The sequence below is a fragment of the Castor canadensis genome, chromosome 13, assembly GCF_047511655.1.
Source record: "Castor canadensis chromosome 13, mCasCan1.hap1v2, whole genome shotgun sequence".
Classification (NCBI taxonomy): domain Eukaryota; kingdom Metazoa; phylum Chordata; class Mammalia; order Rodentia; family Castoridae; genus Castor; species Castor canadensis.
In genome coordinates this window covers 56,828,482-56,842,924 of record NC_133398.1, presented here as the reverse complement: position 1 = coordinate 56,842,924, position 14,443 = coordinate 56,828,482, and the positions used below count along the sequence as shown (strand labels likewise).

General features: G+C 39.6%; 1 protein-coding gene across 8 annotated transcripts in view; it reads right to left on the bottom strand.

Annotated features, from left to right (window-relative positions):
* The window catches only part of Frem1 (FRAS1 related extracellular matrix 1), a 148,170-nt gene that overhangs the window by 100,140 nt on the left and 33,587 nt on the right, over window positions 1–14,443 (bottom strand). For 7 of the 8 annotated variants that reach the window (XR_012440433.1, XM_074051823.1, XM_074051824.1 and 4 more), the window contains exons 4-7: window positions 11,743–12,044; window positions 10,269–10,465; window positions 4,421–4,744; window positions 856–964 (exon numbers count right to left, since the gene is read on the bottom strand). Coding sequence is in view for 7 of the 8 variants with exons in the window: in XM_074051823.1 (XP_073907924.1) it covers window positions 856–964; window positions 4,421–4,744; window positions 10,269–10,465; window positions 11,743–12,044 (932 nt within the window). In the remaining variant the exon portion in view is untranslated. Of the gene's footprint in view, window positions 1–855; window positions 965–4,420; window positions 4,745–10,268; window positions 10,466–11,742; window positions 12,045–14,443 lie in introns of those variants that run through there. The other variant, XM_074051826.1, reaches the window with a different exon arrangement.

The following is a 14,443-nucleotide window of genomic DNA, read 5'->3' as shown; positions in this document are numbered from 1 at the left end:
TTAAAAGCATTGTAATGTCCAAAGCAGCCAACTCCAACCCTGGAGCTCCTGTGACAAACCTGAGTATCATAGATCACACATACAGATTGTTCAACTCCACACTCAAAAACAAGACTCTATTTAATATGCAATCATTTCTCAGCTTTAGGTTGACACTTTCTTCCTTTCTCTCATTTTCCTTCCAACAGAGGTAGAGTGGAACATAGAGCCAGAATTACAAATCAAGATTTTAAATCAGGGATCTGTCCCCTTAATATACTCATTCATCAGTGTTTATAAGTAAGTTTTGAATGTTACTGATGGGACTAGTGAAAAAGGAAAAGCCTTCATTTACACTCCACATTTGCATCTGATCTAAATATATAAATCACATTATGAGTCCACTTAGAACTGACTGGCAGTGCAAAGCCCTTTACTTTTTTAAGCTGCTGAAGCTCTTATTTACGTATTTTGGTTTCTATGCAACCCAACATAAAAATAAGATGATGGATCCCAGTTGCCACCTTGTTCCCATCCTATGAGTGATTTGAGTTGGCGACCTTTTCTCCCTTGCTCTAACTCGAACTCAATACACAAATAGTCACATTTTGCTTCATTCACTGGAACAGTATTCTTTGGCTTATCTTCCACAGAGGGAAAAACATGCCCCCAGGACACAAGGATGCTGGATTTCCACTCCTCACCCTAACACTAGGAAAAAAGCAAAACAGAAGCAAACATCTGATGTCCTCAACCTCTCTGGGCTTCAGTTACTTCGTGCGTGAAATGGGAATAAATCAACCTTTCTTTGCTGACTCAGCGACTCCCTTATGTTCCCTCCAGGACTGTGTCGTGATGCCTCCTAGGGAGACTCACCTGTATTCCAGGACACCCGGGGGGCGTTTGTGTCTGCTGTTCTGATGGAGATGTGGACTGTGATGGGAGCACTCCTCCCAAAGAAGAAGTCATACACCTCCACCTCCACCTGTAAACAAACAGGTGCAGGTGAACCACACACTGACAAGTTCAAGTATGAAGTGCTTATTTCTATTTTTAAAATTAACTTCTGCCTGTAAGTTTTTTAGACAAAATTTACATATTATATAACTCACTCATTTTATGTAAACATTTCAAAAATTTTTATAAATTTACCAAGCTGTGAAACATTGCATCAATAAGTTTTTAAAGCTTGTCAATCACCCCCAACGGTCCTCATGCCTTCTAATTCTCATGCCACTCCCCGTCACCAGGCACCAATAATCAGCTTTCAGTCTCTGTAGATTTGCCTTTTCTGGAAATTTAATTTAAATGAAACCATATAGCATGTGGTATTGTGTATTTGGCTTTTTTTTCTTAACATAATGTTTTAAGACCCATCTGTGCCATAGCGGGTGTCAGAAGTCCATTCCTTTCAACTGCTAAGAGTATTTATTCCATTATATGAATACATCACATTTTGTTTGTCCATTTACTGGTTGATGGACATTTTTGCTGTTTCCAACTAGTAATCATTTTGATAAGAACATTCGAGTGAAAGTCTTATTTTAACTGAACCCAGGGCCTCACCCAAGCCAGACAAGCACTCTACCACTGAGCTACACCTCCAGTGCCCAAGTGTTGTTTCTGATTGTTGTTGTAAATATTTTGTTATGCTTAATAGGTACAAATTATACATATTTATAGGATTTACTGTAATATTACAATACATATATGAAATGTATAATGATCAGATCAAGGTAATTGTTATAACCACCTCAAATACTTGTCACTTCTTTGTGTTGGGAATATGCAAAATCCTCTCTATTAGCTATTTTGAAATAAGCATTTAAATCTGTTAACCAGAGTCACCCTACTCCGCTACAGAATACTACAAGTTATTCCTTCATCCACTCTGTACCTCTCCCCATTCTCTCTCTCTTACATCCTTCCCGCCCTCTGGTAACCACTATTCTACCCTCTGCTTGTCTTTGACAACCTGAATTCACTTTTTTCAGGCTGAAGATTTTGTTCTTTATCAGTGTTTTTTAAATTTTCTTCTCCATACAAGAATTAATCTGAAGTTAGCAAATATATTGGAGAAGTATCCCTTCATTTGCTCAGGAACCTGTCCTATTCCAACACCAGACCACTCAAATCTCTCTCTAGGAGAGAGGTTTTATAGCGGTAGTTCTCAATTTAGGCCATTTCATCCTTTCCAGGGGATATTTGGGGATGGCTAGAGACATTTGTGGGTTCACAATTGGATACACAGGGGAGGAGGGCATGGCTCTGTCCCATTAGGGGGTAGAAGCTAAGGATGCTAATATCCTACCACCTACAGGCCAGCGCCCACCACAAGGTATCTAGCCCAAGGTGTCACTGATGCTGATTTTAAGAAACCCTATTCTAAAGGCATCTATCCCGCTGGTTACATTTTTAAACATTGAGAATTTTTTTTCGCTCTCAGGAACTCCATAACTAATAAGTACAGTCTATGTGATATGATTTGAGCTTTATTACATGCTATGTATATATTGCACATAATATGAGAATGATGAGATATAATACAGAAACACAAGACACACTGCTGCTTTTGAAGGTTATGGGGTCATTTACAAGGATAAGAGAAAGAATCAAACAGCAATACAGCTCAAAGACTGAAAAACAGAAGAAACAGATTCAAGATACCAAAGTAATGAACGACAAATCTAACTCGTTGGGGGCAGGAGGTGTCCTTTTTGGAGGTGTGGTGTGACTAAGCCTCAGGTTGGGTCCTAGGCCCAGGGCTTCCAGCCCTCGTACCTGAGAGTTCAGAAGCCCCACTGAGAAATCTGAGTGTTTCCTTCTAACAACAACAATAATGGAATCACACATTTGGACAGGTCCTGCTTTAAGAGTCTGCTATACAATGCCAGAAAATGCAGGGCTTTGTTTGTGAGTGCTTGGGCTCACAAAAACACTGGATGTACAGTGAGAAATTCCTTCCAACAGGGAAGGAATGAGAGGTGAGGGGAGGAGAGAAGAAACAACGGCCATGTACAATGACGAAGAGAAGAAAAGGAACAGCATTTATAACCTGCCGTCTTTTGATTGCCCTTGAGGTAAAAGCTTCGCCTTAACTACATGGTGGTTAGCTTGGCAACCGTGGGGACACTCATTTTCCTTAATAAGCCTGAACTGAAGCCTATCAATCTGCTCATTTGAATTTTCCATCCTTTTTAAGGGACTTGCAGGTAGGTCTTTAAGGATGTAAACTGTTCTTATGTGCAAGACCACACTAGCTGTTCTGCATTCCTACTGAATGCAAAACAGAGGAATGAAGCTGAGCTCTCAGAGAAGGAATTTAGATCAGACACAAGAAGGCTTTCCTGAGTGAAAGCGTTCAATAGTGAAATGAGTTATCAGATGAGACTGGAATATCCTTTGCTGAGTCAGTGTTATTAATTGAAATCAAGGATCCTGGGGGAGAGGGGAAGAGGACAGGTAAGATAGGATACTTGTGAAGTTGGACACAATCAAAGCATGTTTGAAAATATCACACAGAAATCTATTACTATGCACAGTTAACATGCACCAATAATTAGAATAATAAAAATTGAGGGCTGGGCAAAATGGAACATGTCTGTAATCCCAGCTTCTTAGGAGGCAGTTATCGGTGGACTGCTGTTCAAGGCCAGCCCACACAAAAAGTTAGCAAGACCATATTGCAACAAATAAACCAGGCGTGGTGAAACACCATTATAATCCCAGATTTGGAGGAGGCTGTAAGTAAGAGGATTGCAGACTGAGGCCTGCCCCAGGCAAAAACATGAGACCCTACCCAGAAAAATAACTAAAGTAAAAAAGGGCAGTGGGTGTGGCTCAAGTACTAAAGTACCTGTCTAGCAAACATGAGACCCTGAGTTCATACCCCAGTACCACCAAAAATAAAAAATTAATTAAGTACCCCATGAAAAGTTCTCACAAACAAAAAAGAATAAAATAAATTAGTAGTAAAAATTCATGCACAAACTTGTCTATAGCCCCAGCATTTATGTAATGCAAGAAGACTACTGAGGGACACCAGAGTTCTCAAACTGAAGAGGCCAAGGCCAAATGAGACCCTCAGAAATATTTTGTAGCTGGCATAATATGTATTGTTTTCTATATTCAATTTTTTTTTAATTTACAAAAAATATAGATTTCCAACTTCTCTGGACAAATGAGAGCTATAGTGACCCAGGGTACACCAGGACTGTGGCAACCACCGGTTTGAGCAGAGTGGAAGCTGCTCGCTGAGGTGCCCACTCTTTCTTCGGTTTACCATACCACAAGTTTGTCGTTTGCATCACCTACCTGGCTCCTCAGTTTGCATTCTTTTCTGAGACAATGGACAGAGCAGTGAACCTAAGGGTTAAGGGTCATGACTCTCAAGGAACTGTGAATCTCAGCCAGACTGGAAGCTTTGCCTCTTTCCCTTTACCTCGTAATGCCTCCTCTCAGAGTGGCTGCTGTTTGGTGGCTGGTAGGCAATCTGCATGTTGCTGAGGTCTCTCCAGGTGAATGAGGACACGGGTCTGGTGTGATCCAGCAGGTGAGTGACATAGCCTTGGAGTGGGGCTTTAGTTATGTTGAACACCAGCAAGGGCTTGGGGGTCTCATCCTCTTCACAGTCCAGAACCGATGTGGTCAGCGAGGTGAGGATGAACTGATCCACCTCCAGAATAAACATGGCCATGAACGCAGCCCTTGGAATCTGGTTTGGAATACCAGCTCTGATATAGACAGGCAGCCATGCACTCTCTGACTTTTGAAGGAAAAAAAAATGTAAAGGGAAAATTAATATGAAGTTAAAATGTACAGGGTTACTGGCATATGTAATGAGCCTACACCCAAGAGGATGTATCTGGCTGTGATCTAGAAACTACCTGGGGGACATTAGAACCACCTGGGGGAGCTTTAACACATACTGAAAACGGAACTCCCCTCCACAGCTTCCCCTTTACTTCTTCTAAGGAGGAAATACCAGTATTGTTAGAGTTCCTCGGTGACTCTGATATGCAGCTAAAGTTAGGAAGGAAGCACCTATTTTGGTATTGTAAAAAATTGTACTTATGATTCTATCACTAGCACTGGTAATTTGTGTGACCTCAGACAAGGTACCTCCTCCTAAGTCTTATTTTCTTCCCATCCATAAATGGAAATTCTAGACTCCCAAGTATTAAGTGAAGACTATGAGAAACAGCCAAAGCACAGCAATGCTCCTCCAGCCACCCTATCCACCTGCTGCCATGCAGTCTTAAAGGAGGTAGGGAAGGATGAAGGGAAAATGTCTTGCAACTGAAGGAGTCTACTCAGTCATCCAGTAGAGTGAGCAGGTTGTAAGTGACAAGTCAAACTGGAAATACATGCTCTCAAAATGGGAGGGCTGTGAGTAGGAGACCTTCCAAAAAAATAGGAAATGAGGTCATGGAAGGGAAGCATCTTCAGAGTAGTAGATGCTGGCTATTACAGGATTTGATGTGTTCCATTGTTGAGAGAACCAGGCTTATTTTTCAAAATCAGATTAGTCCCTTGCTGCTGATCTCTGGATATTGGACTAAGACTGGTCTTCTGTATGAACAAAATGTTAAAGTAGAATTTTTGGCTTAGTCTCAACTGAAGTTTAGATAAAAGAAACGTCAGAAGGCTGGGCGTGGTGGCACATGCCTGTAATGTGGAGGTGGAGGTAGGAGAGAATCATAGTCTGAAGCCAGTCTCAGGCAAAAATATAAGACCCTATAAGAAAAAAATAACCTAAGAGAAGGAAAAAGGAAGAAAGGAAAGAAAGAAGGGAGGGAAGGAGGGAAGAAAAGAGGGAGGGAAGAAGACAAAGCAGAGAAGAAAGAGAAAAGGAGAGGAAGGGAAGAGGGAGGGGAGGAACATCCTGGACCTGACCTCTAGGAAGCATCCTTTAGAGGCCAAAAGTACAGCAGCATAAAGCTTAAGATAGAACCAACATCCTAAGGACTAAAGGAGAGGTTGTGAGTGACTGCTCAGGCTAGATGCATCCTCCCAAGACAGAGAGTTAGAAGCCCTGTGATGGGGTCTCTAGAGAAACCCTGAAATTGCCAGGAGACAACAAGGCCGCTTGAAACATCTGCCAGATTCAGAGAGCATGAAATCACATTCCATCAGGGCCTCAGCAAATAAGAGCTCTCAATCCAGCACTCCCCGAGAGCACCCATCTGAGAGTTCAGAAACCAGCCAGCAAGGGAGAGAGAGGTGTGAAAGAGAACAAGAGGAGTCAATCTTCCTCCCCCCACTGCAAGGTGACAGACACAACAGAGTGATACACTGAGAAACTCCACGGACTTGAGTATCTGCTCTCCAAAAGCCAATGGAAAAAACTACTGGAAGATGCATAATTTGAAAACTCAAGAAATGGTAATCATGATTTTAAAGAGCTGGGGCTAAATACCGAGACCAATTAAGTATAAAATTGTATCTCAATAAATATGTTCTTTAAAACATGTCAATAAAATTGATGCAAATGCCAAAAGCACTTACTTGAAAGATAGACAATGTAAGAAATAAGGTATAACAACCAGATGCTAGAACCGAAGTTGCAAGATATCCATTTCATTTTTTTAATTTTAAATATGGCAAATAAAGAGTAAGAAATTTTTTAATTTAGATAAAACACAAAGTGAAATGAAGGACTTTCAAATACATAAAGATAAAGGCAAAGAAAGCATAACCTATTTTGTCAGACTTTTTTGTGTGTGTGTGTGTATGGTGCTGGATATCAAAGCTTAGCCTTGCAATGCTGGAAAGAGAATTTTTTAACTAGCAAGAAAGCATAAAACCAGAAGTTAGTTTATAGTTCCCTATTTCAGAAAAATATTCTGAAATTCTGAAAATGCCCAGTGATAAGTGTCACAGAAAAGACACTTAAAATTGTGTAGAAAAAGTAAAAGTAAAAGGATAATCCAGATTTATCTTGTAAAGGGAAAAAAAACAGTGACCACAGTAATTTCCAATGAAGATGAACTAAGGAAGGCAAGAAGCATGAAAGAGGACAACAGGTGCAGTTGCAATGGATAAATTACACAAGACAAAAATGCTTATAAGCAACATTATATTTAATATTGTGCTGGCCGAACCCATGGGGAATAGAGCAGAAGGAAGAGCAATAATTATAGAAAAAAGAAAGGACAAAATTATCATCATTAGTAAAGATATAATTATGGTCTTTGAAAGCCCAAAGAATTTTAAATTTCTTAAAATAATTGAATTCAGGAAAGAAGCCAGATAAAAGAAAATTGTACCAAAAAATAGCTTTTGTATTTATCACCAATAACCAAGGAGAAGATAAGGGAGGAAAAGATTCTGTTCACAACAGTCTCACAAAAGAAGTTGCCCAGGACTGAATTTAATGAGTGTGCTCACCTTACATGAAGGAAACTATAAACTTTACAAAAACAAATAAAATAACATTTGCCTATATGAAGCAAAACACCTCATTTCCGGTGAGACGATTCGATATGCTAAATGTTCTCATACTCCAACTCTTCCTCAACTAATTCATAGTTTTAATCCAATACTGATCAAAAATATCCTTAGGGACTTTAAAAAAAACTAGCAAATTTTTATTATGATGATGACAATAAGAATTGTGATTATTAATTATCTGAAAGTAAAAATAAGAAAAGCTAGAAAATTTTAAAGATGAGAGCTGGGGAAAACCTAATGTAACATATTAAAGAGTATCACAGAGCTATCATAGTTAGAATAATGGGACAGAAGCCTAAGAATAAGTATGGTAAGTATAAGAATGAAAGACAGATAGCCTTGAACTAGTATTCCTTAAGTCTTTCTATACAAAAGAAGAGTCATATAAGACCAATGGAAGTCAAGTTTATAGTTCAACAAATATCATTGCACTATTATCTATTAGGAGAAAAAAATATCCCTTAGATTTCACTGCACAATAAAATTTATTTCAGATGAATTAAAAAGGCAAATATAAAGAGAAAGACCTTTCAAGTGTAGGAAAATTATGAGTGAATGATCACTTAGTCACTTAATGAGGATGAGCTATACAACCATATAATAATAAAAGAACAAGACACAAAACTTCACATGGAATATAAATTCAATTCTATAAAACAAAACCAGGTCTGGTGTGCGTGTCCTCCACTGTGTGTATCTGCATATAAAATTACAGCAATACAGGTAGTTATATTTTCTTACTTTGCTTTCTATTTTTTAATGTTCTCAGTAGTGAGCATATTACTCTCATATTCATGTATGAATCTGTTTTATGACATGCCACACTGACTACTGAATAGGTTAATACTCAATAAAGCAAGAAGGTTATTTAAAGGAATAACCTCATAATGAAATAGACCTCAAAACAAATAAAAACCCAACTCAATATGCTGAGAAAAAAAATAAGAAAAAGGCAGCGGGAAAATGTCTCTAATTTTTTAATGGAGATAACCTTTGAGAGTGAAAGGACTTTTGAGTAAAAACAGGTAGTATCTACTAGTAGCCAGTAGACCTAGAGTATTGGTCCTACTCCTGCCACAAAATAGCCATGAAAGTTGGGCAAGGTGTGTCATACCTCTGAGCCACCACTTAAATTGGCACCAATTACTTCCAAATGTGGCTTATGGTGGCTGTTTAAACTAGCAAAATAAGCATATGCTGAATACAAGTCAGGTTTTGTGCAAAATGCTTAAAAGTATTGTCTCACTGAGTCCTTTTGATTACTCTAAGAAGGTGGTACCATTCAGGCTCATTGTAGTAGGAAGAAAATGGACGTAAAGTCCAAAGTCATATGGTTAGCTAAGCAAACATTTGAACCCAGGCAATCTGGACCCAGGGTTCAAGCCCATAAATATTGATATGACTCAGAAATCTGTCCTTTAAAAATCTCCTCCAGGGCGGAACAGGTCCTGGGGGTGGGTGGGGGTTGGTACCAGTGGGGAGGGGAAGAGTGTGGAAGGGTGAATATGGTGCAAATACTGTGTACACGAGTATGTAAATGGAAAAATGATACCTGCTGAAACTACTCCAAAAATGGCAGGAAGGGGGGAGATAAAGGAGAATGATGGAGGGGGTGAATTCAAGAAGGATATATTTGATATGCTGCAAGAACTTTTGTAAATGCCACAGTGTACCCCCAACCAGCACAACAGTAAATAAATACTCCAACTCACTTATCTGACCAATTAGATTAGACTACCTCAGTGTTTTATTTCCAGGTCTCAATTCTAAAATTCTGTGGTCCTGTTTTATAATTTCCTTATCATTCCTTGGCTTACAAATTCCTTGGTGGAATAATGTTGGATATTTGACTGGGCATCGTAGGAGAACTCCTAGTGGAAAAGCTCATTGTAAAGTTGGAAGTCTTTCCAAATGTCCTCCTGGGTCATTTCATATCAGACAAAATCTGAGCTATCTCAGCACTCTTGCTCCACTTTCCCAAGTAAACAAATTGAGTACATGAACAGGTAGAGAGTCATGTTAAATCTTTCATATAAATTGATCCCATGTTAGTTATCATTTCAGTGGGAAGAGATTATGAGAAGGAAAGGTAAGAGAAACTAAAAGACACTGGACTATGAAGGAAGCCTCTGGAAACCCTTCTGCTCTATGAGCCATTCCTCCGTCCTGAAGTCTGAAAGGAGGAAAATGATATAATTTGCCACAGCCATGAAAGTGGGACTGAGGTTCTCCTCCCTCTTAATTTCCTGTGGCTTTGCAGAGTGGATACTCTGATGTCAAGAAGGAAAAAAGGAAGCGTCAAAGAGAAGGTGTTATGGACTAGAGGTGTGGCTCAAGGGGTAGAGTGCCTGCTTTGTAAGCACCAAGCCCTGAGTTCAAATCCCAGTCCCTCAAAAAAGTAAATAAATAAAAGAGAACATGTTACAAAGGGTCAATTGGCAAGGTGAAGAATGTTGGAGGGGGTTGGGGGTGTAGCTCAGTGTACAGCATGTGCTTAGCATATGCAAGGTCCTGGGTTCAATCCCTAGCACACATATAAAGAATATCGAAGGTATATAGGGAAGATGGTTAATATCTATCCAATTCCAATCCTTCCCAAGTTGCCTTAGTAAAGCCAGAAAAAAGCCAGACAGGGAAATTATATACTAATATACACAGAAGCTACTGTTTTAAACACTTATTGGCAGAGCAAACAAGCCTGCAATTCTAATAAGACAAGGGCAGTTCTACTTTCAATAGCACAAACTCTACCCAGAATGGGAGGTAGCCTGGACATCCCCATGGAACTGGCTCTGTTACTGTGAATCAGCAGCGAACACCACCACACAGATACAAACCTTGTACACAATTTTACTCCTGCGATCCACAAGGTCCAGTTGGATGGCGATATAATCAATGTTGGGTGAAGGGGGTTGCGTGTGTTGATAACGAAGCCCCATCAGCAGGAACTCCTCACAGCTCACTTTGAGACTTCCTATTTTCCTCAATCCCAGGACACATCTTCCACCAGGACATTTCAGTTCTGTTCCCAGTTCTAGAATGCACAGCGTTGCATTAAGGTAGCCATTTGAACATAATAATTAATAAAAGTTAACTATTACCCTACTTACCCTTCTCACTGCCCCAAGAACAAGCAAATGTACCTTCCAATCACTCCAATGAGTGGTTGCTAATATTCCAAACACTTATAATTTCCTTTATGAAAAGAACGGTTGACCAGATGTCTCATGAGGCCTCCTCTCCCCACTCCCACCCCCATACTAAAAGCTAAACTAGGAATAAAAATACTAAAGTGTTTTCTGGCTCTTAAACTTCTCTTAAAAATAAGCCAGTAGCTCATTGTAGGCCTTCTCAGTCTAGCTTCAGTCTTCCTTTATAGCATCAGGTTCACGGCTCCATCATATCTCTTCTAGACTGTTCTACTTATTAAAATTCTCTTCTCATTGTGCTAATGATGCATTTAAATCCTGTGTATCCTTCTACTTCCAATTTGTCTTTTTACTAGACATTCTGTGACCACCGGAACCAGGCTGCTTTGAGTCACTGAAAAGCAAAATTCTCTCTAATATTCTTTGTCCAACTGTATTTTTCACTCTTGTTTGGATATATGATGATCATATGCTACTGTTTTAGTCTCATTCCCATGATGTACAAAATAGATATTCTACTTCTTAACCAGATGGCTATGAAGATAATTTATGTTCAAGTGCCTCTTTAGCTGTAATGTTCTGTACAAATTCAAGGTATTAGTACTGCTATGATTAGTTCCTAGAACACTATTATGTATATAGGGAGTGTCCAGATATGGTGATTGAATGAGTAACAGAAGGAATATTAGCCATCAGCTACTCCTGCTTTAAACATGGTTGCTATCTACCAGCTTTACTTGAAACTAGATCATAATCCACTAATAAAGTATAAACACCCTTACTACTTCTGTCATTGTTATTACTAATAATAGCTGACAATTACTGAGTACCCACTATTGGTCAGACACATTGCGGTAAGAAATTTGTATGTGTACTCTCACTTACTCCCATCCTCATATAACCCTGTGAAGCAGCTATTACCTTTTTCTATTTAGTTAATAACAACTAAAATAATACAGGAAATAAATAGCAGATCTAGCTTTCAATCCAGGTCTTTCTGATTCCGAAGTCCACGCTCTTAACCACTAAGCTATCCTTTTCAACCAAGTAAAAATTACCCTAGTTAAGTAGAACTCTTTGTCATAGTGGAAGATGGCCAGTTATGGCTATTTTGGTCAGGTTTAGTAACATACACCCAAGTATTGAAAGATAGCATACATACGCGACTCAGGAAAAAAACTGTGTGGCTGATCTCCACGAGGTCCTTCTGTCCCAGTCTCCACCACAACCATCTGGCCATGGGCTGGCAGCCGAGTTCTCACAGGATCCAGCCAGATGGTACACTCCAGATTGGTCACCCTGTCATAATCAAATCTGAGCAAGTTCTTCTCAATGACCTGGGACAGGCCATAGAATTCAGACACCTCCAGTGCATCACTACTCATACGGATGATGTTACAGTCTGGTTCTAGGAGATGGACCCGCAGGATAAAGGTTTCTGTGAAGGTGTCTGTCTCAGTAAATCTGTGGAGAGAAAAGTCAAGTGATATTGACTGATGCTCACTCCCATTCTTCTGACACCTGTGCACTTAGCTTGAAGCTTAAAGGCTGGCATTCATAAAATCTGTGCATCAGGAGGAGTTTGGATTTCATTTCGTGATCTACTCCTGGCCTCTCTACTCTTGTCCCTTGTTTTCTTTGCCTTGTATCTATGCCTTTTCTTCCACTTCCCCTCCAACCATCTTTCTTTCCACACCTGCTTAACTCATCCACACTGGTACCTAATGACTGGTGAGACCTCAGAGTCTCACTTCCAGCATGGTATGAAATTTAAGAGCATAAAGTCAGTATAACTTTTGGATTGAGTTTTAACTCAGGAGTGAAGGGGTGGGGGTGTCAGCAGTACGGAGGCCTTTTTCTTCTCCAGCAATGCCACTAAGTGCATGATGATTTAGGTGCACATTGGGCACTCAGCTCAGTGGTGTGTAAATTGTACCAGCAATTGTAACTTCCTTCCCTGCCACTCCATTAGTGACGGTTCTCAAGGCTAATAGAGATGGGTTATTTTTCTTTTTAACGTGAGAAAATTAGTAAATGATGAGTTTTGCTGATAATACAGCTCTTTGGTGGTACTAAGGTTTGAACCCAGGCCCTCACACTTGCTAGGCAGGTGCTCTACCACTTGAGCCACACCTCCAGCACTTAATGAAGCTCTTAATTGATGTGGCTTTTTTGTGGCTCAGGAATTATGCTAAACTCTTTACAACAGTATGTTTTCAATCCTCATAAAAACCTACAGTAGGCATTGTCAATCCCATTTCTCTATTACAAAGAAGTCAAATATCTCACAAAGGGACTGGAGAGGAGGAAAGAGTGGAGTGAATGTGTTCCTTGGTCCTTTGTCCTCACCTCTTCTGATACTGTATTTTAAATATCCTCAAGACAAGGGCAGGGCAGCTCCTCTAACCGTGCCCTTTGTGTGTACTTCTCTGGCCTTCCCAACTCCTAGAAACTCAAGGAAAGAGTGGGAGCAGCCAGAATCCATCAGCTTTCCCTGCCCTCTCTGGCAAGGTATTTGAGGTCAGTTTTCATTTAAACTCTGAAGTCTTGGAAAGATCCAACAGCCCTGTGTGTTGATTTCATAGCTTCCTAAGGAACCCTGGAGTGTCACTTCATTTTCTGAGCATGCCTCTCTGTTCATGCCTCTCTGGGCTCTTGTGACTTTGCATCCTCACTATCTGCCCATCTTTTGCATTTGACTTCGAGCACCAAAAGCATGTATGGCTTCATCCTTGTGTGCCTTGGGCCCAGCACAGAGCCTGGCCTAAAGTAGGTAGTCATAAATGCTGATAGAATGTGTCACTGTTCCCGTGTCTTCTTCAAAGTCTCTTTCATTAGTCTAGTGCACAAGAGAAATCCACACCAATGTATTTTAGACAAATATTCTTAAGAGCAATAGAATCCAAGTAAAAACTATGTAAAGGTCCCCTCCCCTACACTGAGTTCTCAGTTGCTTCTATGAAATCAGCAATACTAGAACCATAGCCTTAAGACAAATTTTTATTGAGATATAATTTATATAGCATGAAATTCCTCCTTTAAAAAATGTAAAACTCAGTAGTTTTTAGAATAGTCACAAGTTACATAACCATCAAGACTATCTAATTGCAGAACATTTTTATCACACACACCCCAAAAACCCCACACTCATTAATAGTTACTTTCCAATTGTCCCTCCCTCAGCCTCTGGCAACCATGAATCCATTTTCTGTTTCTATGGATTTGCTTATTCTGAATATGTAATATAAATGGAGTCATACAATATTTGTTCTTTCATGTCTGGCTTCTTTCAAGATTCATTTATGTTCACAGCATAAATCAGGACTTCATTTCTGTTTGTGACTGAATACTATTCCATTGCATGTATACACCATTCAACAGATTGGTTCAACCCTTGACTGTTACAAATAATACTGTGATGAACATTCATGTGCAAGCTTTTTTTTATTTCTCTTGTGTACACACCTAGGAATGGAATTGGTGGGTCATATGGTCACTCTATATTTAGCTTTCTAATTGATTTTAAACACATTTGCATTACCTAATTTTAAAATGGAAGACATTGCACTTATAACTAAGTACCTAGTAATCAAAAGGAAGAATTTCATCCAATTTTGGAGTATGTTTTCTACTTGATTGTCATTACAGATATGTAATTTGTATTTTATAGTTTTCTCTCATAAGTCATGGGTTGGAATGCCAAAGATACCAATATAAGAACACCAAAGGGGGTTAGGGGCATGGTTCAAATAGTAGAGCGTCTGCCTAGCAAGCACAAGGCCCTCAGTTCAAACCCCAGCACCACAAAGTGCACAGAATAATTAACTGGCAAAAAAAACCAAGCAATGCTCCTATGCCACTTA